Source organism: Bombus pascuorum, chromosome 8 (genome assembly GCF_905332965.1).
Source record: "Bombus pascuorum chromosome 8, iyBomPasc1.1, whole genome shotgun sequence".
NCBI classification, from domain to species: Eukaryota; Metazoa; Arthropoda; class Insecta; order Hymenoptera; family Apidae; genus Bombus; species Bombus pascuorum.
In genome coordinates, this window is record NC_083495.1 from 15,668,564 (window position 1) to 15,695,298 (window position 26,735).

The 26,735-nt window shown below is 36.3% G+C and overlaps 2 protein-coding genes across 3 annotated transcripts in view; one reads left to right on the top strand and one right to left on the bottom strand.

The window, feature by feature from the left end:
- Positions 1 to 26,735, top strand: part of LOC132909915 (uncharacterized) — a 118,816-nt gene that overhangs the window by 18,505 nt on the left and 73,576 nt on the right. The window lies entirely within an intron of this gene.
- Positions 5,933 to 26,735, bottom strand: part of LOC132909873 (prosaposin) — a 296,649-nt gene continuing 275,846 nt past the window's right edge. The window contains exon 13 of the mRNA XM_060965037.1: positions 5,933 to 5,944. Coding sequence (XP_060821020.1) covers positions 5,942 to 5,944 — 3 coding nt within the window. The 3' untranslated portion in view covers positions 5,933 to 5,941. The remainder of the gene's footprint in view (positions 5,945 to 26,735) is intronic.

Here is a 26,735-nt window from a genome sequence, read left to right on the forward strand (position 1 = left end):
TTCTTTAATGATCGGCAAACGTTGGTGAGAATTATAATAATGACGATTAAAAATTTTAATATATAGATATAAGATTGTAATATTAAACCGAATGGTAGGAAATTAGGAATAAATTACAAATGAAATTATGATTAACTGAGATTCGATGTCTTATCTGCGACAGTTTGATATTTTTCATAAATTTTCAAAAAATGGCAGAAAATGGCTTTTTAAGAAAAAGGATCTCGTAACTTTGTATTTGCGTATTTCGCTCTTTATCTTTTAATCGAGGGTTAGAGCAGAAAAATGATCGATCGTAAGTAACGAATTTGACGAATTTCCACAATTTATTGACCAGGTTGTCTTTTCATTTGTAATTTCGATAACTTATATCAAAGTTTTATATCGAATTAATAGTCCGGTAACACTATTGAAGTTAATGGGATCTCTATAAAGGTTCGTTAAGTTTTAATCGTCGGTGTTACGAAATATTCGACCGATTTATATAATCTATGGAGATACGCTTTAAACGATTTGTAAGACATTTTTTGCAATACATTTTTAACAAATTAGTTAATCGCAATAACATAAGATCAAACGAAACCGTGTGCATTTATTTTCGAAAGGCGGTGGAGCTTCTTTCACGAGCTAGTTTTACAAGAACGAAGTAAAACTATGCACCGTAGTTATCTCTGTATGCACACGCGATTAACTTAATTCAACTCTATACAGAATAAAACTTTTGAAACTTTAGCGGTTCCAGTTCTCGGACTTAGCGTTGCTTAAAACTTCTAGATATCCACCACCTTCTCCAACTTCCGATGAAACTAGCCACAACGTTCCAAAAGAAAGATCGAATTCGCAAGACACGAGCTAAAAGTGCCTATTTCTTAAATATGAACATGCTCGTTTTCAAATGTACGTAGACTGATTTTAACAAATCTTTTTCAAACGACCTAGATGATATCGCGAGGAAAACGTGGTATAATATTCTGCGGAAATTAAATGTTATGGCGTGGTATATTTGAATCCATTGTAGCTGTCAAGGAAAAATATATAAAATTCACGTAGCAGTCAACGAGTTAATAACGCCTGAAAGTTTCCATTTAGCCAAGAATTTCCCGCAACATTCGCTATCCCGATCAATCACTCTCGTTACCAGGAAAGAACGATCGAAGCTAGGACAGCCCGATTAAAACGAAGCCAAGGTATATACTGTACATATATAGGTATAGTATGTACGTTGAAACATTTTCTGGGATTACGAATCTCGCTCAGTACGCTCTCGTCGGTTCCGTGGAGGAAGCGGCTGCTGACAACGCGATTCACGGAGTTCCATGGAAGTCGAGGCAGTGAAAGGAAAGATTGGAGAGTAGCTGGCGGGCGAGTACGGCGGCACTGCTGAAGAACTTGTACAGGACAAGGAGAGGAATAGGGCGGTCTTCGTGGCGATTCGTTGACGCAGGGCAAAGAAGTGGCTCATCGTCACGCTGTCTGCCATCTGCGTGCTACTGCCTCTTCAAATGACCGATCCGCAGCGCTTCTGTTACGGGGGTAGGCGCAACATCGCGTGAAAGATCGCGCGAGATAGTCGAGAAAGAGAGGTGAAAAAAGAAATTTCTTCGCCGAGTGGAAACGCGACGGATGTCGTGCGGTTGGGAAAAAATGTGTCGTGCGGTTTTACGAGTATAATTGATGTAAATCGACGATTAGAACCGTCCCTGGTAGTTTTATTCGATACGATTAATGTAACGAGCCAGATACCAAGATTATGAAGAGTTGAAATTGAATTCCGAGTTGATTTAAATCCAAATGATCGTTTTATTGCGTAGACCATACGTTCAGAAATTTATACATAATTGAAAAAGTGATAAATTACAGTATTATTTAAAGACTAGTAAAGATACTATATTATAGCTTACCAATTATATAGACAGGATGCTTCGCGATGAATATTCACCAAATTACTGGAGAAGTAAAAAGCGCTGATAAAATTCCGATTTCAAGAGGATGAAAAATAAAATGCAACGTAGTTATGTATATTATGTTTACGTAAGAAAAGAGTTATGTATGTACGTTATGAAGAGCGTCGATTAGAATTATACAAAAATTATAATTGTGAAAATTAGATATATCATATGTAGAAAATATAATATATATAATATATATAATATATATATATATATATATAGAAAATATATTTCCTCCAAAAGGATCGAATCGATTTAAGGCATTATTCTATATAATACTACATAATACTGGCAATACACAGAATGAAAATAATATGACGTAACGTGAAAGAATATTTCAAGTCAAGCAGGTGATAGTTTCAGCCTGGTAAAAAGATTTCACGTTGCAGGAATTTTAATTACTGGAATCCACGTACGTTGACTAATTTGAACGAAGCTTTAGAAACGAACGAGATGGCACGGAGGATATTTTATTTGGATACATACCGTTCGTGTTTATCTTTAAATTGCGATTGTATTGCCAGCTATTGTTCATTGTACCGCTATCAAATGAAGTTGTAATGTTATAAATGATGTATAAACGCGGTACAACTCTGTTATGATTGTAATTTATTATTATGCGTCGAATGTATGGGTAAATGTTGACGGATACTGGTTGCTATACAAATAATCGTATATAATTTCGTAACGGTCGTTTCGGAATATCGTGTGCACAGAAATTATTATATATTTAATTTTCAATTTGCTGTCAATGAAATTCGCATTATGTATTATTAATAATAACCATTGTATTTTTTTTTTCGTTCGTTCTATTACTAAATGATAAAGGTTTAAAGTTTATGATAAAGCACTGCAAAATGATTAATTCGAGAATTATGGTCCGATTATGATAATCGCTATACATGTGTTACATTAAGAATCGATGTATTATAGGACTTCTGTATCCATAAAATCTATAAATACTAATAATAAATGGCGAAGAATTTATAGATATTCGATATTTATGGTTATCATGTAAATTATAAACGCGATTTACGTTATTAGCAATTCATAAAGGATGAATATTAATTCACGAATATCGATTCTTCGATGTTTCAGTTTTCAGTGATACGTCTAGCCGAATATACTCTTTGGTCGTATTCTAATATTTTTTTAAATTCTACACATTATTCACAAACTTTCTATCGTTACGTTTAATATTTCATTGCTTTTGTACTTTCCAGTAAGGTATTTTATTCTATATAAATGAGAAAATATGATAGAAAAATAAAATTTTAATTAATATCCGTATATATAATTATTTTCGGAAACTCATTCCTGATAATTAAAACTATCCTTTATATAAACCAATTTAAACGAACAATTAAGATTTTCATATATGATGAGAAATAAATACCTAGAGTTTTCCTTTACAATCGTATTTTTCACGGATAAAATCTCTTTTTACTCGATCCTTATGAGTTTTTAAATATATCTCTGCATCATTATCGCTCACTATCGTGCATATCGAATTTCTGATTAATTTTCGCGACAATCACGCTGTAACGTTTTACCAAAATTGCGTTTGTAAACACAATTTCGTCGAAATAATAATTCGTTACATTTGCGCCGATGAAATTTCAAATATAATTCTCTTGTGCGTTGCAAATATCGTTTCCGGTCGTAATCAATACGACATCGAAACATTTCAACATGATGCGCGTATATATAATACGCGTGTAAAAATAACTAGTTCTCGTTCCTATAATTGAAACGAAGCTTTTCCAACATTCACCAATTTTTCTAACGTAACCTGGCACCAAGCGCGTTCTCCGATATCTGAAAAAGAGAAAAAGATGATATAAAACACAGCGTTTTGGAATTTTGAATGTTACACGATACGTAGAAGATACGCGTATTATTTATTCCAATATTTTTACAAGAAGTATCAGCTTAGTCGATAAATTCATTTGTGGGAAATCTGTGGTCTGTGAAAATAATTTCACGAAAATGTAATTAAAACGTTATCGTTACAACGACAAGAAATCGTATTACACAAAATAATAGGGAATTTATTGTGGTAAATTAAAGTCAGCTTTAATTTCGTATCTCTTGTTACCTTTTTTGTAATTAAAAATGTCAAGAGGATGATATAACGTATAAAAATCGTGAAAAATTTCACTTGTTACATCATCAAACTTATTACGATATCTAATAGAATTTATCGATACTAATAAGTTATAAGTTGGTTGTAAAGTTTCACCGATAACGTTGGTTCGATTCTGCTTTCCTTAGTTAAAATATTCTATTATTTCGAAACTCGTGCTGTTCTTGTTTTTATTCGTACAATTAAAAATATTTATTCCGTGGTGTCGTAACGGTCTGTGTAATATAATTTTACTTAAGAAGATTAAAAAACGAGACTTCGAATACGTACTTCGATATATCCTGAATAACGAAGAAATATTAATTGGGACATTTCGTCCAAAAAAAAAAAGGCAGAATTGTGCAAGAAAGGTCACGGAATCGTACAGGTCGTGCCACTTAAACGAGAATGATCAAAACACCGGATGGAATTAAAAAATCTATTAATAAATTGCTTTTAATAGCCAGTACCAGGAAGGTTGCGTCTCCGGTTCTCGGAGATTACGAGTCCTTGAAAAGCCGAAGGGAAACGACGCCACGGCAAAAAGTCTCGATCCGCGCCACTGAACCGTCACCAATGATTGCACAGAATGCCGCACCACGTTTGCGCCGTGTGATACGCGTTAACAACGATCCTGTGTTCATTATCTGATTGATGGCGTTCTTGAAGGCAACGCCACCAACCCCAGCCAATGGACCTGTTCCATCAATTTCTGATACGTTCGCCGTTCATTTCGATAATGTTACGTTAATCGCATTAATTCATCATCTAATTATCCGGTACACTTTTCCACGAATAGTTGATGCGAATCAAATGATAACAGAGGATGGTTGTCCGATACGCCTGTGTATCTTTCTTTCGCGCTATTTTAACAATTTTGGTAGTTCGAAGGGAAGATAACGATTAGAGTGGAAGGATTTGTAATTTTAATCAAACACAATTCGTCTTTGTTGAATTTCTATCGAATATTTATATGACAAGGGTTACTCAATGTCGTAAGTCAACTGCGAATATTTATGCAAATCGATACGAATAAATTCATTCTACCGATACAACCGAAGAGGCGGAATCTACAAACAACAATTTTATAGATTTTATCCAACAAATATTATAACAACCGCTATATTATGAATACTTTTCATCGCAAACATTTGCACAAATTATATTCGTAAGAATTTACATAAACATCGGCGGTATATCTGGTCGTGTGTTTCGAGTTTTCGAGTTGTTCTCTCGCTAAGTCGAAATAAACAAGAGGAAACCACCGAAGAATTAGGAGAGGGGAGATGGTTTTTTTTAGGCAAACAATTTCACGTAGACGATCGACAGAGGCGTCTATGACGCGAGGAAGAGCCGATTCGAATCGGTACTCGCGTTCTGTCGGCGTGTCTAGAAAACGGGCCGATACGTTCGAAGGATACTGAATCGCGAAGCCGAGACGAATCGATTGCGAAAAAAGCTGTTCGAACCGGTTTCGCGGTTCCGCAAAGTTAAGGAAATTGCGGGACAGATCGGCCACGCATACGGAAACACATCACGGGAACCCCATTATCATTTGCGTACAGGAACTCGATTCTATTAGGTGGTAATATATGTAATGCTCGATTTCTTCTGTTGAAACGAACGTGAGTTTGCTTTCAATCAGACTAAGTTCATTATCTTCTTGCTTCGTTGTTAGCCTCTTGATATACATATATTCGTTTATGGCAAGTATAGAGATGCAAAAAACACGTAACGTGCAAAGATACATGTGCAGGAAAAGTACTGATAAATTAAACAATTCGGATCTATTCGTTATTGTTTTTTAAAAATTTCTTTGTAATCTGTGGGATATATTTTATTCAGTAGCGGAAAATCAAAGCGTAGTCTACTATTACTTTATGATCTTTATTTTCCGTAAAATTTTAATCCGCGTTCGTTCAACTGCGAAGGAAATTTTTGCTCGAGTTTCGTTTCTTCGGTCGCTCGTAGAAATAAAAATCTGTCCAAACGCGGATCAGTTTCTACTAACAGCGACGCTGTGTATCGTAGTCGCAGATATTATAGCCATACGACGACTTTGGAACGATAGATTTAACCGAAGAAAAATTTGATCGTTGCCAATATGACGACGTTAAAACGAAGCGCAGCGCTTCGAAGGGGTAGACAGCGCTAGCCATGGATCTCCATGGACGTATCGTAAAATTTCGGTTCGTTCACATTGTTGCGTCGAAAATCTCTCTTCTACCGACTACAAAAGGAATCCTGCTGGGTACGGAGGGGGTGGGTGGTCTACGGTGGCCACCAAAAATTGCAGCCGTTCGTCAAAATTTCGTTTCACACCGTTTCGTTGGTCGCCGCTCACACGGGTCATAGATCTGTGTCGAAACCGAAGTTAATAGACAAAGCATGGGAAAAACATAAATTGTCTCGCCCTCCGTCGAATTTCAATGGCCGTTAAAAATATCGAAGGAATAAACCGATTTATGCACGAAACACAGGGATTTATATAAAGTTCGCGCGGTCATGGTTAAATATTACCCGTAGTCGCGGACGTGAGTTATACACTTCGGTTTCTACTTAGTTGCACCAGCCAATTTTTGTTTTCCACTGCGGCACGTTAAACACAAAAGGCTGATTTATAATTCTACTTTTTTTCCTCCCCCCGATGAGGATCGGCCATTGAATACCGCTTTTTCAATGGGTTCAATGGTAATCCTGTTTTCTTGGATTACCGTCGATCCCTTCCACGTCGCTCATCGATCATCTTTCCACTATTCGTGTATAGAATTTTCCTTTATCTCTCTCTCTCTCTCTCTCTCTCTCTCTTTTTCCCGTTTCGATATGTAACTTGGTTATTTCGCGAGGAGAAATCACGTTTGAAAGGGGATCGAAGTTTTTCCAACGGTGGTATTAAAAGAATATTTATACGGTGAAATTGGTTGGTATCGCGCGCTGCGAGAGCATTGGCAGAAAGGAATAACATTGGCAGGTATGAGTTTTAGCGAGATTTTTATGTTTTTCACGAAATGTTCGAGGAAACAACGAAAATGATACACGGTGGATTGAAAATCGCAGTGGTGGTGAGTCGAGACTTGGAGAATTTGAATTAAGCCACGCACCAGGGGTCTTTATATTTGTAACGAAGCAAAGAAAGATGTAACGTAACGTTCTAATGAGAGATGTAATTTTTAAGATACACTGTAAAACGTTGGGGGAACCTGCTAATGTACCGTCAGCTAATGATAAAAAGAAACAAAAGTAGAAGAATGGAAATTTTTCATCGGAAGGTTGCAAAATTTGCGGAACAACAAATGCTATCCCGCGAACGAATTAAATTATGCAACTATTAAGTCGAACGAGCGGTTTCACCGTCTTTCAGCTTTTTATCGGGAAAACCTTGAGAAATTTTACGCACGATAGGCGTCACGGTATATCGGAGGACATACAATCTATTTACTGGATCGTTCTGCTATACTTTCTCCGCTACTCGTTTAGAGAAAGAGATTAAAAGTTTCGAAAAGACGACAAGATCTCTTCTTACACGCTAATGCAATGACGTTTTCTGCACCATGAGCTACCTTTTTTTATATAAAGAACGAATAAAGTTAATATGGAACGTTATTTCGTTTTTTCGATCGCTTCTTATTTTCTCAACCATTTAAAAAATATAATTCCAGTTGTATCGTTCTTCTAGCAAACTTCATTTTATAATTTCTAAATGGGCTCTAAGGCAGCCAACGAGTTAAATACAGCAAAATTTTGATCATCGCAACACTGGTCACTCGTTGCTATCAAATTTTCTTCTCATTTACCGAAAGGAAAGATACCGCGAACGAAGATAGGACCAGCTGCTGAACTAGTTACCAATAGCATTCGTCTTCGATACTTTTACGAATACACATAGTATACTTTTTCTATCCTTATTTAAAAAAACTCTATTTGATTTTATCGACGATCGAACGATCGTAACAAGTTGTATCGAGCTTCATGATCGTTGGACGAACGATTAGTTTGACTTCGCAATTGTAGCAGTCGCAATGTCTGATAAAATTTGTTTACTCTGTCTTTTATAGAGGAGAAATTGTCTCTCGTTCGATACTGATATTTACAAAGTAGTTAAAAATATACAATCTTCCCTTCGTACGAAAACAAAGTTACTATTCGTTCGTGCAAGAAATTCGATCATCCAAACTGGATATGCCGTAATTAATTTCGAATAATCAACATTTTACTACACGATTCTTCTAAGACTAAGGCAAACTCCTGCTCGTTAATAGCAATCACACACGTAATCCTTACCTATTTGCATTGATTAGTCATCGTAACGTAGTCATCCTACGCAGTGAACGACAACCTCGTCTCGAATTATCACCAGTTTCCCATTCTGACGTCAAATTCGACGAACGTTTACACGCGTATAGCAGCGTGTAGCGATTCGTACAGGCCAGGCGGATCGGACTCACGCGGCATGGCATTTCCTCTTCGCTTCGTTCCTTCGAAGGACTTTCGTTTCTCAGATTAATGGTCGTGCGTGCGTGAAACGGCCAAAGGAAGGAAAAAAAAGGCAAGAGGGAGAAAGAAGGGAGAAGGATAGGCGGAATGGACGAAAGCTTCTCCGCCACCGGTCCAGTTTTTGCGGCTTTTAGAACGCAAAAATACCATTACGCCTGGCCTGCACGCAGAATGCTTGGAAAGCGCCCGCGGCCTTTTTCTACGTGCAATAATTATAATCATTCGAGACGCGCTTAGAGCTCCGGAACGCATCCGACAACTGGAATTCTCAACGTCGTCCGACTCTTTCTGCGACAAGAACGCCAACTGCAAGGGAATTCGGTGTTAGAGTCGCTGAAATCCTGGCATTACCGATGAATGGAAGAACGGTTAACGATTGAAATTGTGATCGGCGAGGTTTTCCAGACGTTAGAAATTTTTATTTCTGTGGCATTTTGCAAAATAGATTTGTCGTATTTGATCGTGCGTAATTGTATCTGATAATAAGTATATCTTAGCTAGACTTTAAATAAAGTAAAGTGGAGTGCAAATGTTTACGCGGATTCATGTTTCTCTATATGTTAAAGTATCTTAACCCTTATGCGACGCACTAGTTGCTTTTCACAGCCACACGTATGTCGCTTTAAAAGCCCGCTTGGATCGTCTGCCTATCATTTAAATATCGGTAAAAATATATTAGGTTGTCCGAAAAGTTTCTTTCTTTTCATAAGGTGATGATAGACGAACAAGAATTTCTGTTTTATATTATTTTATTGAATTACGTGTGAACCATTTCGTTCTATCTCTATTGTTATGTTCGTGCGTAATTCAGTAAACTGATATAAAACAAAAAACATTGCGCGTCTATTATTTCCTTATAAAGCGAAAGAAACATTTCGGACAACTTAATATGTGGTATTGTGTACGATGTAGGGCGTTCGAAACTCGGGCTGTAAACAACAATTTGTCGCTTGAACGGTGGTAGCGAGAAGGTTAAGTTAATTTGATTTTAATATATATGAAACGTTGTAATTTATAAATTGTATATGAAATTCAAACGAATGAAATTGAACGAAAGTGAAAAATTATATGTGGGGATAAAATGTATTATTGCTTTTCGTTTTGTATTTAATTTACAAATATTAATACGATATCGTGGAATATGTAAAAACACTTTAGTATAAAATGAACATTTCTATCATTGGAACAGCTGTTTTCTGCTTCGAAAATTATCGATTAAACTGCGACAGCAGATTTCAATAAAATATCCGATTCAAAAGTAGTTCCCGACCATTCTATCGCACGTCTCACTTGCGCGAATCTAACGTTATTAAATCTTTGAATACTTAATGACACACTCTGGTCTTAAAATTCTTCATCGAAGTATTGTCACAAAATTCAATCGGAAAATTGGATTCTTATTGACAGAGGAGCATGGAAATTATCAAGAGATCTGGATTTATCGATTAGAAACGCTTTCGTGTCAATTTCAATAGAAAAATCTCATTACGAAATCTCTTAATCGTAAAGTAAATTCTACCTGCCGTTCGGGCTAACTATGTACTCGACTCGTTAACTGACTGTTAACATTTTAATTATTCTACGTGCACGTAGAATCTTTGATTCTTAATAAGCTTTGAAATCGCCTGTTCCCACAGAAGTCGGTAAAAAACGCTTTATTAAGAGGTTGTAACAAAATAAAACAGGTAACTTACTCTGTGGAAATATCCAGACAATGAATGAGCGAAGAAATCTGCTTTCGTAGTAATTTACAGAGGATAACAGTACGGCTGCGTTTATAGTAAAAGCAGAAAAGAAGGAAATTGTCCGACCGCTGAGTAAGAAAAAAATACGCTTCTACTGTAATGAGAGAAAGAATGTTTCACGACTACCATCTTTCTCTTGCATTAACCTTGCCAGTTTATTTTTATCATCCGATTTATTAGTACATTGTCGATATCATTGTAGTATTAATTATTACAGTATACCATAAGATTTCTTCAAAAAAAAAAACGGTACACTGCTTTGTGTAATTAAAGATCAAAACTCAACTATCAAGTATTTATCTACAAGATAAATTCACAAGATTACCGCATGGGATTACTCTGGCAATAGAAGTAGCAATAAAAAGCAATTATGCAAATACGGTAATACGTAGCAACTCCCCGAGTCTGCTGCAAGTCCTCAAAGACGAAACATCTAACCAGATTATAAATCAAATCCAACGTTCGATCCGTCATGCAGATAAAAATAAAAAGGTTGTCGTGTTGAGCTATTTACCGCTAAAAGATAAGACCGGAAGACGAAAGAGTAAACCTAATTAATGACACCTGACTAATGAACCAACGACATGAAGTTACAAGAATGGCGATCCAAAATCTCAAACGAATTAATTCAGGACTTGATCTTTAAACCAAAGGACAACGAAATAAACAGAAGTGACAAAGTAGTCGTAACTAGACATAAAACTTACCCGTGATCACCTAATGGATAAATACCACCGAAGAATCCAATACAACGTTTATCATCGAACACGTATTATATAACTGCGTCAAGTTGAATAACTTTAGGTACGCTAGCAATGTCGATATTAAGGTAATGTCAATAAACCTAGCACGCACGCGGAAACCGATCGACTGTTTGAAAAAACAATCGTTCTGATGCTAACGTGACCTTATTTGAGTACACGTAAGTCCTGCCTTTATCCGTATACAATGAATGAACTCTGTGTATTATGTAATAATTACGTGAAAGAAGAAAGTAAGGTACTCGCATGTATCTGTAATTCGTGTTGCTAGTAGCTTCAGCAGCTGATGCGATATTAATTAACAAACAAAAAAGAAGATTTCTTCAATTAATTTTTTGTCAAACGTGAGTCGACATATATACCTAAGAAGGTAATTAATTTTCTCCGTTGTAATTATATTTTATTTTATTTTATTTTGTATATTTTATATATAAATTCCATTGGAATATTTAAATATCACTTAGCAGTTTAAATATATAAATTTAATTAGGAAATCTTTGTAGGATGCTAGAAATATGTTTAAATAATTTCGTGGAAGAAATTGTTTTAGAGAATATTTTAATATTTCCTTTATTTTTCCGAGAATTTAAACATAGCTCGAATTAAAAAATCACGTTAATGTTACTGAACTTAGATAACTATGAAACTCCGATAAGAACGCTATAAACCAATAGACTAAACGTATACGATTACAATAGAATTTTACTTTTACACGATATACTTATACGTGCGTCTTTATTAAACGTCTCTTGTTAAAGTCGTGTTTGAAAAATGTTTTTACCTTCAGAAATTAGAAAATACAATTACAATTTTATTTCTTGGTTTTTATTAAATCGATAAATATTCGAGTGGTAAAGTATGAATTATGAAAAATTGTAGTACATTATACGTGGAGTAATTCGCAGTACTTGTAAACAAAAACATTGGAGCAAATTCATCCGAGGAATGTTTGCGTTTGGCGAGAACTCGTAGCACCGAAAATCTTTCGAAAGACGTTGACGCACTGTGAGTTAATTACACGAATTACGTTCAAGGCTCCTAAGGAAACCTTGAACCGTGCGCCTTCTCTTCGTTCGCGAGAACACTGTTCGCCGACAGCTATGTAACTTTAATAATCCTCCATGCAAAATGTTCGCCCGCGAGCAAAAGTGACAATTATTCTGCTTCTTACAACAGGCCGTAACTTTTTCTTTTCCTTAATTGTTTGATGCATTACAAAGATACGAAAAATGAAATAGCTGTTTTATGTTTTTCAAGCGAAAATCACAAAGTCCCTGTCTGTTCTTTTATGGTTAACAAAGTATACTATTTAAATTAATTAGCGAAATACAACGCGTGGAATGTTAAATTGCGAATCAATTAATAAAATATAACGTGAAACATTTTTTAATCATCGTTATCATCTATCATAGTGATAAGAATATAATGCATATTGCTTACGTAACTTTGTTTAAAGAAATTTCTCTTGTCTAAAGGAGCAGTTACGAAACGTGGATCGATATTACTTTTTCCATCAATTTTTAATTTACAACCGTGTTACTTATGACATTTCTAATGTTATTTACTGGACAGATTAATGGCTTAATTACTGAATACTTAATTCATAGTCAATTATGCAATTTATACAACACTTCATTTACATCTCGTATGATTACTTCTATGTTTTCTACGTAACTTTCATTCATATACTAAAGCATAATAAAAATATATTATTATTTAGATTATTATTTATCGATGCAACGTTTCCTAATCTCGTTTCCTGTTCACTTGGCAACAGAGTACGTATCAGACGAAAGTATAATCGTATCGTGTTTGTTCGCTAAATGGAACCAATCGTTGAGCATTAAACCCATCTAGCGTTATGTTCTGCGACAAGTTTGGCAACTGTTTTCAGCTAGGTATCGATCACGAAGTTTGACCTGGCATGCTGAAACGATATGCGTCGGAGAACAATGCGGCAAAAGATTCATTGGAGTCACATGTAAATTTGAGGAAACGTCATTGTTAACGAGAGACGTTCGTCGTGTTATTTACGAGCCTGTTTTCAATTTTCAACTTCTCGGTCGATAAAAAGCGACGAAAATAGTTGTATGAGAAAATTGTCTTTTCTCTAATAAACTTGTCTCGAGGCAATCGTTATTTGAGGAATTTAGTGTGGTAATATTTTTGTACAGCGACTATCTCGGTATAATAGTTTCATAACAAGTTAAAATATTTTCACAATAAACAGATCGATTCATAATATTTACATAGTAAACAGTTCGTGATATTTTTATAGTAACCAGTTTGATATGGAAATGTTTTTATAGCAACCAGTACGGTATAGTAATGTTTTTACGCTTTCCACATTCGATAATGTTTCATCGTTGCATTAATCTGTTTGTTAAACTTTCGCTCCTTTCGGTCACATTTATCGTTGTCTATTAGCTTTTCCAGAAGCATAGAAATTGAAAACAATCACATTTCTATGAAGGAAATTTTCGTAACTTGACATTTCACGAGTTAAAAATGAATAGACGCTATTATACGGTATTTTTTCCATACTTTTTCTTTCAATTAAATATTTTCTTTGTATCTTATATGTTATTAGCATGGATGTCCTAAATTTGACTACTATCATCTAATAAGCAGTAACATAATATAATACTGAAACAACATAAATCACTGTCGACCAGTTGACGACTCCATTAATAATAAATTACAGAATCCATCAGATAACGTGGGTGATATGTTTTCTTTTAGAAAATATCTGTAGAAAATAATATACACGATCTATGAACGTAAGCGTATACATGGTTTCATAGATACAATGTAACGTAGTACTGTTGATATTTGATACTTGAATAGGTAATGAAAAGCGATTAGATTGATTATGTTAACAGTTGTCAGTGTTAATAACAGGCAATTAGAGATTAATCAAACCGCAGGCGCAGGTTCAGCTTTTCATCCGTCCGTCACTAAGATGCGTTACATCATGTTACATATAGCTGAATCTGGATTCAGTCAAAGTGATTGCTTAATTAATTTAACGGTACAGTTGGCGCATTTATCTTGTATCTAGATAAAACGACAGGCCGTGGTGCATTTTAATTAAGCCTCGACGCCATGAATGAATCAGAAAGTGGACCGCAAATGACGTGTCACTCGGTCGAATGTTTTATAATATTTTATAATATTCGTGTTTTTTTTACTTTTTTTTAACGTAGGCATGTTACAAGTATTGTTTCATTGCGGTGGTCAAAGAAAAGATTAAAATTGATATTCCTGTGTACGAGTATCAGTAAAATAGACCTTTTTTATCATATTTATTCCATTTATTCTATTCGTTGCTCTTATCAGAGGATCCTCTTGCATAATAATCTACCAACAATAATATCAGTGAATTAAAGTTACAGACTTCTCTATTTTACTTTGACAAGACGATATACAAATTACTGCGTTCTTCGACAATTTTGCGCCTACACCAACTATCGCATAGTGTTCCAGTACTTAGTGTTTAACACGATAAACAAGACTTCGATAGTACGGAAATCGAGGGAAATGTTCTTCCCTAAAACAAACTTCCATTTACATACTTTCGTCCGTTCTGTAGCGGCACATAAGTTACAGGATAATTCAAATCATGTTGTTGTTTTGCCTCGGAGTATCAAGATCGTTAGGATACACGTAATGTAAGAATAAATAAACTCCGAGTAAAACAATGTCACCGCTACGCGCAATCGTCGAACAAAGACGAACTTGAATTTTCCGACTCTCTTCCCACCAGTATAAATAAGCGGACGCGATCGCAAGGAAATGAGTTACAGTCAGTTGTCGATCAGTTATCAACCAGTTATCATCGAATTATCGATCTAATTAACGAGTCATTAACGATCCTATTTTACGACTTATATACTGTCTTAGGGAATCGGTTAGTACGAGCGTCTTTGCGAATATTATCTGTATACTAATTTATCATTTTAAATATATTCGACGGTTTCAACAACGAGCAATCTCGTCCGTCCGCCATCCTCTACACATAAACCTCTACAGTTTAAATATCTTCGAAGTGGAAACATTCTGTAAATCTATCATCCGCTACTTTCATAAATTTCAATAAATCACAACCTTATAATTGCCTTCAAACTCCATGTATACGCAAATATACGCAGACTACTTCGCCACGCGTACTGTTAAAAAACTGTCTCCAAAAACGTACCAAAAGAAGAAGAAGAAAAAGAAGATTTAAATTTTCCAAGAAAAACATGAAAACGCAATCAAGAACGGTGGAAGTAACAAGCGCGCACACACACACACACACATGTATGGTGGCAGATGGACAAACTAATTTCTCCCGGCAGTAATTTTGCCTGACTCACGGTCCACCGGTAATAAGGATAATAACGACGCTGTCCGTAACACACCTAACGCGCTGTAACATTATAATAAAACGCATATACGCAACACGCGTAACGTGCGCCTCTTTCCTCGGAACATTTCGTAACTGGAGCAAACGTTCGAGCTCTCTCCTTTTGCCTCCTTTGAAAAAGAATCGATCGTGGCTTAGAGATAGTGGAAGCATTGAAAATAGCGTAGACGAACGAAACGGGGATCACCATTTTGCGTCCCTCTTGAAACGAGCTATCGGCCAACAGCAGACTGCATTGCATCGCGTGTCCGTCCGAGCACACAAGAGATCCTGCGAGGGCGAACCGAGCGGTCTCGGTTGCTGCGTGGTCGAAGGACACGACCGTTATATATTAGGTTAGGTATACTAACCAGTGCAGATAGGATAAAACGAGTCAACGGCCCGTGCCATTCTTTCGTCGCGAGGTCATTCAAGGATTTCTCGTCCTTTCGAAAAGCTGTATCTATCCTTGGCGGAGTTTTCTGAGCTTGAAGATTGGCAGTGTATGTTGCACGAGCGTTCCTCGCCAAATATTTAGAAGGAAAATCGTGCAGGAAGACGAGAGGGTAAGGACGAATTTATAGAAATTAGAGTGGTTGGGTTAAGGGAGCGAGCAGCAGTTTACTATAACGTTGTATTTCGGTATTTAATTTTTTTAACAGGTCGACAACCATATTTTATGTTTTACTCTAGGCACCAAACGTTCGGATGTTATACGTTGATATTTAATTTCACGTTGCAGTAAAATTTTGTTGTTGTATGTACGCATTGCTGAATAGCGTACTTTTATTAATTTGCGATGTTATCTATCGTATTTTAATAGCAATCGTGGCAGTCAGTGTGCTAAATTTCATAAAATTGTAGAATCTAGATGGAAAGAAAAATATTAAGCGAATCCTTGCAATTCTCTTTTATAGCCACAGTGTTAAAGAGCTGGAGCTTTTAATGCAAACTGATTGGAAAGAAATTGTAAATGAAACATTGCGCTGTAACATCGAGCCATAATGGATTTAATGGTAGAACTGAACAAAGAATGGACGAAATAACCGACTAATAATCACTATGACTGCCACTTGAAATTTTGTATTGCAAAGTATACGAACAAATACTTGTATTGTAAAATACGTGGCTTGCAGTTTTCTTCTTACGATAAATATTTTTATATGTAAATTTCATCTTGATTTTATTAGCACAATCTGTATATACGTTTTTATATATATCGTCCCACTTTAATTATATTCGTCTATATATAGTATATAATATGTAGGTACTCGTACATTAAAAGTTGGCAGTTGTAATGTTAGCGGTTGGATTTGAGGGTTTAATGGGATTGTAATGGTAGTAGGGTTTGTTGCTGTTTATGCGAATATGTAAATAAGGAATGATACGTATGATACATAATAAGGATAAGTGGTACGTTCAGACAGTGCTTTTCGCGTATAAAACGAAGGAGTGTACATAGGTAGAAACAGATGTTAAACGTTCTTCAGATTAAATTAGGCTAATTATACACCGCAAGAGGAATAAATATGACTCGAAGGAACTAAAGTATCGAACTACATATTGAAGACAACATACGAATTTATTTCGTTATTAGCATATAAATGCAATAAATCGTAATGTAATTTATGTTATATCATTTACAACGAATAATATAAAAATAACGATGTTCCAGATCGACGCATACAAGTGAATTTGCACGATAATCTATCCTAAGCAGCTAAAAAATCTGATACGTATCTTTTTCAATTCTCTTGCAAATTAGAAATAGCAAATTAGCGTTAGAAATTTATAAGATTTCAAAGTTATCATTTCTGATTCTAAATTTCAGTCTTAAGGAAGGTACTGTAATTAGCTTCGGTTTTCGATACGTCAAAATAGTGGTCTTTCTTAAAATTCTCTATCCAATGAAACATAGAAATTGCAAATCGGGATCGATAAGATACCAAAATTCTCTTTTTTCATCTAAACTAATCGAAAGGAAAGTATTCGAATAATTTAATCTAAAATTTAAAATAGGCTATAATCTTCTAAAATCATTAAAAAAAGATATTACGACTACCCCCAAGTACGAAACTATATTAAATAGTTTTACAAGTATTGCAAATTTAGTCCTTTTAGAAGCTACGTCGTGCATCCTCGACGTCCCAAGATATTAAAAATCAAGTGGATGTCCTGGAAGATTGTCCTGAAGTTATACATGTATCCGAATTTAATGGAACCGTATACGCCTCGTCGATCAACGAAACGCATTCACGCATACCACTTTCAGCGAGAGAAGACGAAGCAGAATTGCCGCCATTGCATCTCTCACGCAACATTAGCTATTCAAACGCAGATCCAGAGAGTTTCAAGCCGACTCGGCTGAATTTTTCGTTTTTAAACACAGCCTCTTCTATCCGTGGCCTCGAGCGATCGCTCTCGACGTCCAGACTGTCTCAAAATCGTTTACGATCATCGCTTTCACCTGCGGCAGGCTATTCTTTCGCCAGTTTCGCCCTCGAAACTGATCCTCTTTGGCTACCAAACCGACGATCGTTTCCACTGAACTAGGAAAAGTTTCTTGAAACGAACTCCCTCGGAGGAGAGGCACGGAACATCTTCCAGGGATTTGAAGAGTTCATGAAATACCGCGGACATCTGTGATGGTTGCTTTATTGGAATATTGGTAGAAAAATCTCCTAATAACAATCGGTATACGTATAATCGGATATGTAACAAAAGATGTACCTGTAATGTGGACAAAATTCGCAACTTCTTAGAAGATGAAATAGTTGCAGGGAAGAAATCTAGATCTTATGTCCGCTGTATGATCGAAAACCTAATTCCAATAATTTGTGACAGAGACGAAGATTTTTATAAGCTGTTGATATTTCTACGATATTTCTACGTGGTAGTTTCTTACTGATGTTTCGGTTCGCCTTGATAATTATTAATAATTATAGGAAAAGAAGACTGTATTTGGCGTGTTTATGAGATGAAAGTATATTTAAAAATGAACTCTCGATTTTTGAAAAATGACATTAAAAGAACGTAGAAGGTACAAATCCATCAACTTCCGTAAAGCAGTAATTGAGAAGCCAAGATATCATTAATTAAGTCCTTAAAGAATTTTTCATACAAACACACCGCAAATAACACGAGACTGTACGAATTATTTTTGTGTTATTAATTATTCGCAAATATCGCGATATTTTTCAAGGGACACAATGGGGGGATTATACGACCGAATGGCGACACAACATTCTCGTTGGTAAATCGAGGGATGAGGGAAGACGGATCTGCTCGTATGAAAACGTTAAACCCGTAGGGGTGCGCGATCTCACGATCCAATTTCATGTTTCGATTTAAGGTTGTTTTAATTTCGATCGTGAAAACGTCGAATACTCTTATTAAGGAACATGCTAACGCGCAGCGGGAATTTAAAGAAAAGGAAGAAATCACGGTGTTTCGAAGAGAAACAGCGCACGGGAACGCGTGTTATTGGTAGCAGCGGTGTAACTCGAAACGAGCTGATGGCTCTTGGAGCAACGCAGGATGGTAAATCGTATTATTGGAGTAACCATAATTAACACAGACCGTGTGTGTACGCCTGGAATCACGCGTCTTCGCGTGTCGTCGCAAAAAGATAGTGACGCTGCCGCATGTTACGTAATTGATGATACCTCGACTATTATTAATAACCCAGAAGAAGTTTCAACGCGCGTGTTCTGAATCTTATCTTCGGCGTTTATTGGTACTTTTCGCTCCAGTTTCTCTTCTATCCAGAAAAATTGCTCAAACACCTACAAGAATAGTTCGAATCCACCTTAATCCTCCACGATCACCTTTTCTCGTGAAACCAAGACTCGTGCAAAATGATTTAGAATGACGGACGAAAAAAGTTTAATTTTTAATGTTAATAGCACTCCTCGATTATAATTCACTTGAACAATATTTCCTTCGCTTTAACTTTTAAACTTCCTCTTGTCCGCCACTGTATATACCAATCACGCGACTATAGCGATTCTTCCCACAACAACGGACTTACGACGGCCAAAGTATCTAGAAACCACGAGGCAAACCCAATTACCCATCGATTTACCTTGCGACTTTGTAAAATTTAAAACATGAAAAAAGTTGCCATTCTGCGTTCACAAAACGGAGGTGTCCTGTGTCGCGAGCAAGCACAGTGACTTTGTCTGGCGGACAAAAGAGCCGAAGGAGCGAAGCGAAACATCGGACGTAAAAAGGAGAAACAGGAGAGAGTAGGAAAGCATAAAAGAGGAAGAAAGAGGCAGGAAGAGAGAGAAAAAGTTGGTTGGTCGTGGGGTGGAAGGCAGAGGAACGGCGTGCATGGCCGTGCGACTCATGCACGCTCGATTAAACGTGCATTCACGATCGATCAAAGGTCGATCGAAGTCGACCACGAACTGAAAACAGTAGTCACGAGAGGAGCGCGGAGGCCTCGGGAACTATTTGCTCGCCTCTGTAAATACCTGGCTGTGGAACGACGTCGGCCAGGAGGAGGGCCGAACGACCGCGGCTCGCTCGGTGGCTGTACACGTGTGCTCCGCGTTGCAAACGTCGGAGATGTGCATGCACGTACGTACATACCGGGTACCAACGGGCGTAATACGCGGGCTCTGGCCTCGATTTTTCCTTCAGCACCGGTGGAATGCGGCCCCGGCTCTCGCATCGCGCCAATTTTCAAAGATTATCGCACCCGCGGACCGTGCGAACCGAGCTCGACCAAACTCGACATCGCGTCCTACGCTCCCTTCCGGAAGTCCATCGGCTACCATCTTTTACCTAACGATCATCGACTAGACGATCGAGCATCGTGCTTTCCATCCTTCCCTCTTTGACGTCAGTCAGTTTACAGGCAAGGAATGCCGAACGTAGCCTACTGTTTTCGAGTTATCGTGCATAGATTCGCTCTTGTGTCGATGGGAGATAGATGCACGTTGCATCTGGCGGGAAAATTAAGAGGAGATTCTCAGGCGTTGGTTATACAGGTTGCGGGGTAATTTTCTCATGCTTTTCCTCTTTTTTCTTTCCTCCTTTTTTTTTTTTTTTCGTTGCGAAGGTGGGTTCAGTTTAGGAATTTAAGGATATTTTTTTAGTTAGTAAATAACCTCTGTAAACGTGCAAACAATTTCTCCGCTGTATTGACCAATTTGTTTGGTTCATACGATTTTCGAAATACGATATGTAACAAATTCAAAGTGCAGTACTTGTTGTAACATGTACAGACGTAATAAGCTACCAAGGCTCTATTGTATTTATAAAGATATATATAAATTCGTATAGATATCCACTGTATAGCTATGTCAATATCATTGCGTTTTTTCCCAACAACGTGATGTTCGTTTTGGATCACTCTAATGATTCTATCGATCTTGATGGCCTTATAACGCCGAACACTTTTACTCTGCAGAGAATTTGTTAAACCTATTACTTAGTTTTAAGATTCGTTAGGACTTTTGTGGATTTTTGTTTAAAGCGTGAATCGTTAATGGATTTTTTCCTTAAAATTCGCAAGCGGAAATATAATTTATAAGTAGAAAAAGAGGAAGTAATATGTAAGTACACGTATATGTTTAATTTGATATGTTCAATTTGAGAAATTTGTGGATAAATTTAGACTTTAATAACAGTCCTTTGTATGCTTTCAGGCATCAAAACGCATTACTACACACGCATATAATGGTGTAGAAATTCTTAAAAAAAATTCTCTGGTTAAACAACCAATTTAGTATTATACAATCGTAGTAGTCTTTTTGGGAAGTCATCCATTTTACGTACCTATACCTTTATAATGTTCGTATAGTAAAAACATACTTTTATCGGTGTTTGAAGATCTTAATGTCAGTATAAGGCAAGAAATATTGATTATTTATGTTATAACCGGTGTTGAAAAATTAGGCATGAAAATTCCTGGAAAACGATCGTAAGTGCGTTGGAATTTAATGAGATTATACGCGTTATTTAGATACTATCAGTAATAAAAAACACGTTTCATAAGAGGAAGTTTAATCCAAATACGCATGTATTACCAGCACGCAATTTGTGAACGTTACTTGGTATCATTACAGTATGTTTGCATAACGTAGATTTACTACTGCGTGTCGGAAAAGTCTGCACCAAACAATAATTCCCCACACTTCCAGTTTATTCTTTCTTCTTCTCTCTCTTTTTAAAGATTCGCCTAGCAATAGTTTCCATCGACTCTGAATACAGACGTGACTCGTTCAACGTCAAATTGTAAAAAAGACTTAATTTGTCCGTTTCGATAAAATTTAACGATCATTTTTATAAATTGAATTTTCGGATATTCCTCTGTTAGAAAGAGTATTCATAAATTAATCGTTTAAAAATACGATATATTTTATATTATACCATAATATGTACTAATATTATTCTCCTATATTAAAAGAAAAATATTTTCTCACTTCGAAAACAGTTGAACGACGAATTATGAAACTTTGAGTTACACGTTTACCTATTCAATTTATAAAGCGTTTTCCTTTCAACGGATTTAAAAAGGATACTTTTTACACATTCTTGACATTTTAAGAGATTTGCGCTGTTGAATGAAAAGAAGCAACGGTTTGCAGTACACGAATGCTAAAAGCAGCATGAAATAAAAACGTACGAGGTGCATACGTATCGTAAGCAGGACAAATAACGATAAAAGAATGGGCTATATATCGATAAGAAAAGTTTCATTTACTGATTAACACGCACGTGCATCTACAAATTGTATTTTTACATAATAATCAAACAAACGATAGATAAATGATAAGTAGTCTACTAGAATGTTTAAATATTATTTAATAGTAATCTTCCCATCAGAATTCTTCTATTAATATCAATATTTTTCTAAGGATTATCAATAATTTCAGGTATCATAAAATGTACGATAGAGCGTACTTATGCTTCCAAAAATTAATAACAAACCTAATTGTTACAACTAGTTAACGTAGTCATTTTTAAATTTTCGATGTATCAAATTGATCCACGATTATTACCTTTCTGCTAGATTCTTGAATTTCGAATATTTTTCAGTTCCAAACTTTCTTTCTTTTTAAGCACCTGAATCTTCAAATTATCTTACGATACTATAGTAACTTGATACTTCTATTACAATTGACACAACTTGATTTTCACGATACTTCTAATTCTACCATTCACCATATTTCCATTTATCCGTGTATCTTTCTCACGTTTCACGCACGAAATAAATTCGACGCTATCCAAACATTTCGTTCACCTTCCACATACAGCCAATTCCCAAAATTCACCTCCGACCTCGGCGATGTTCACGATCGACCTGGTGCCCCGACGAAAGTCCATTAACCAAGAAAACGGCTGAGCCGTAACAACGCGAAAATCCTTCACGCGACGCGAAGACGGACACGCACGAGCCATCGATCGTCCAGGGAACCGTCGGCTCGACGAAACAACATCATTCTTCTACGCTAATATCCGCCGTGCCTAATTTCATTCCCCCAAACATAAGCCGGGTAATAAAAAAAAAAAAAAAGGAAATAATCAAAATCCAAAAGAGAGGAAGAATCCTCGAGAGAAAAAAGAAATAGAAACCTAAAAGACCAGAAGAAAGGGAGGAAAAAAAATCTGTCCGAATCACGATATCGTCGATAATACGCGCGGAATCCCGCGAGAACGTTTAACGCGCACGAAAATGACCCTAGGGATCCAGCGGGAAGAGAATCGCGGGCCACGGTTGAAAGAGGGTGAGAAGTATGGGCGATAGAGGGGGTGGTAGAGGGTGGCAGCCTCGGAACAGGAAACTAGAAGAATCGATAAAAACAAGGAAAGAAAAAAAAAGGAGTCGGTGCTAGGTGGTTCGTCGGCGGCAGCGATAAAAAATTTATTCGACGATCCGTCGGTGCCGGTGGCGTCGCGATTGTCACGTAATTTTTAAGTAATTACACGACTGTTGATTTTTAGTATAATCTTTATTCTTTTAGACTCAGAGTTTTATTACAAAGGTGACTGAATTGGAATTAGAAATAGAACCGGATTGAAATTAGAAATAGAACTGTTTGAACGGTCTCGTACCATCAAAGAAGAAAGCTCGGTGTGGGTGTTCCCTTTGGAACTCAGAACGCGGATTCGTTGTCCACACTTTTTGGTGGAAAAGTGAGGGTAACGATCCGCGATGCCCATTGGTAAATGAATTAGGTAGTAAAGACAAGGAGAGCTAGATATGGCTCGTGGGCATCCTTGTCTATGGGAAAAGTTTTATCTTGCCAGGCACCCGCTTTCTCCGTATTAGGTAAGAGTCGAGTGCAACAAACATAAGGACCATCTGTAAACCGAAAATGTTTAAGTGAAGAAAACTGAAACTGAACAGATTCGGTTTATGTCGTCTTCTTAGGCCTGCTGCGAGTTACTAGAACAATGGATAGGTCTTGGCGTCCGGACTACGTGGAATTTTACAAGGACCGTCACATCTGGCGTACCACATGGCAAAAGGAAAGTTGGTACGTGACATTCCCCCCTCCTTAGATTGAACTTGGTCCCTCAAGTTTTCTTCAGGAGGCCCTTTGTGAAATCGCACTCGACGTGATTTGAAATTGCAGCTGATTCCTCTTCTCTTTGGGGGTGGCATGTATTGGTTGAGGTACAGGTGTTGGGTGTTGGTGGAACTGTTAACTAAGATTTCATTTCGGCGAAAAGAAAAGGTTAGATTGATACATAAATGGTTATTCTGGCAAAGAGAAGTGTCGACCTGGAAAGTAGGGTTTTAAACGATTCCCATGTATTTTTTTTTTTTCTTGAATTAAATAGTATGGAGTACATACTTTATCAATCGTGTACGGTCCCAACCATTCCACATCAAGTTTGTGTCTTTTATGATCGTTGTGTACTAATACGGAGTCTCCTTCTTTGAAGACTGATTGCGGCTTTATGATTTTTATTATTTATTATTTTGATAATTTCAATCAATTTATAACGTGATTATGTCATCAGGCATCAAGAAGTTTACATATTGGATCATCGAATTGTATTTTTTTTTTTTTTTTTTTTTTTTTTTTTTTTTTTTTTTTTTTAAGCATCCTACAAATACTATACTGAAGCCTACATTATATAGTACGCCTTTCCGACTCTTGTATATATAAAAAAAAAATATCGATTCGGAGTGCAACTTTAAATACATACACATGTTTCATCAAATATTTCATTTCAACTTTAATCTATCTCTGTAATGCATTAATATGAATGTGAATATTGTACAAAGCCATGAATACACCTTTTATTAACATATATTTGTCCATTTTAAATTCTACTTAAGTAAAACAAACTTGTATTGAAACTTTGTGTTATTCAATAATAAGGGCATTGTAATTTTTACTGTAATAATAATGTGAAATCAGTTATCCACAATTCATGTTCCAGTCTACAGATATTGTTTCAATAGTAGAAGAAACATCACTTACTGAGCTTAATACTTGGTACATATTATAGTTATAATCTCTAGGCATTATAAGATCCTTGTCTCAAATTTCTACTCTAATTCCTTTATATTAAATATTATTATTATTAATCATTTTTGGTTTAAACATATTATTTATACATTTACTTGCGAATAAAATTACATGTGGCAGTATAGTACTTAACTCATTAATAGAATGTATCTTCTTTGAGAATATATGATCATTATCTTATGATAATCTATCAACTAAAATTTTGTTATTTCTATGTTGACATTGAAATTGTACAAATAATATGTTACCAACTTATAATTGTTCCCAAAATAACTAATTAACAATGATTTAAACTATACAGTTTGTCTTAGAATGATGGATAATATAAAAATTCAAATTTATTAACAATACCTGACAACTTTAGTTGATTTTATGCTAAATAATATTAAATATTTTGATATAAAACACAAATTTCTGTTGTATGATTGCATCAACTAATAATATTCTAGAATATACAACGCTTAAAGATTTGAGTGAAAATAAAATTCAAAAACAATGTCCTTGTAATGTTAACTTATCTGTAAATACTAAAAGAACAAATATCCATCAATATCCATAATGTAAAATTATTTGTTTGTTAAATGCTTCTAGAGTATGGAACTTTATGTATACTCTTTTTATACCGCATCAATGTAATGTACTTAATGTATCAATAGTTCTAGAAATTTTCCGAGAAATATACGCAATATTGAAAATATAATAATCGTTATTCAACGGATTTTATATGTTCATAGTAACAAAAATATCTTTTTTTTCTAGTATTACATTTTAAATAATTCGTGTTTGACTTTTCGATAAAATTGGTTGTTTTGGCTGGGCACTCACCACCATTGATAAAGCATATCGTTGTCCGTCGGATCGTAAAAGTACTGTGGGTAGTCTTCCTTGTGTCTCGAGATTGTGGTGGTCTCGGAAATTGACTGGGTGTTTGATAATTTTTACATTGATTGGAGAAATGTCCGATTCGGTTATTCTTTAAACATTTCATTTGAGTCCTTTGGGCGAGTGGCATTCGTTCGGCTTGCTGGAAGTTCCTTGGTCTTGGTTGTCGATTTCGATCTTCCCTGAAGTATCGCTCGATCTCGGAGGCTCTCTTTTCGGCTTCGGCGATGTTGTACGGTGGATAACCGAGTAATATCCGTCCTATTTCGGGTTTTAGCCCTCGGATGAAGTCTGTTACGGAGTCTCTTAAGATTCTGTCGTTCATTGTACGCCTACTGATTTCGTCATAGTACTCGTTCGTTACACTACACTGTAGTTTATTAAGCACTCTGCGGAACCTGATAATGTAGCTCTGAACACTTTCGTCGTGTCCCTGTATCGTTTCGCGTAGCTGATCTTGTTGTTCCCTAATGGAGGCTTGGGTCGCTACGTTTCGTCTTAGGGCATCGTACCGGTGTCCGTATTCGCGGATTGGTACATTGCAAATGGCCATTGCGGCTTTACCAGTAATTTTACCGGACTTGATCATCTTGAGCGATACTGTCGGTTCATAACACAATGCTCGCACTTCGCGCACTTCACGTATGAACTCTTCCACTCCGATATCGTCTTCGCCGTTTAGCTGTGGTAAACATGCTACCGCGTCTTTGGCCCGTAACCTCGGAGAGGCGAATTGCGGTGAACGATCTTCGTAGGAGAGGTAGTTATCTGCTTCTGACTGAATTGGAGCGGACGGTGGTGGAGTTCTGTCTCTCGCGGTAGTAACTTCGTCCACGGTAATCAGAGAGCTTGGTTTCGTACTAACGTTGTGTCCTGTCATAATTTTCGAGATTTT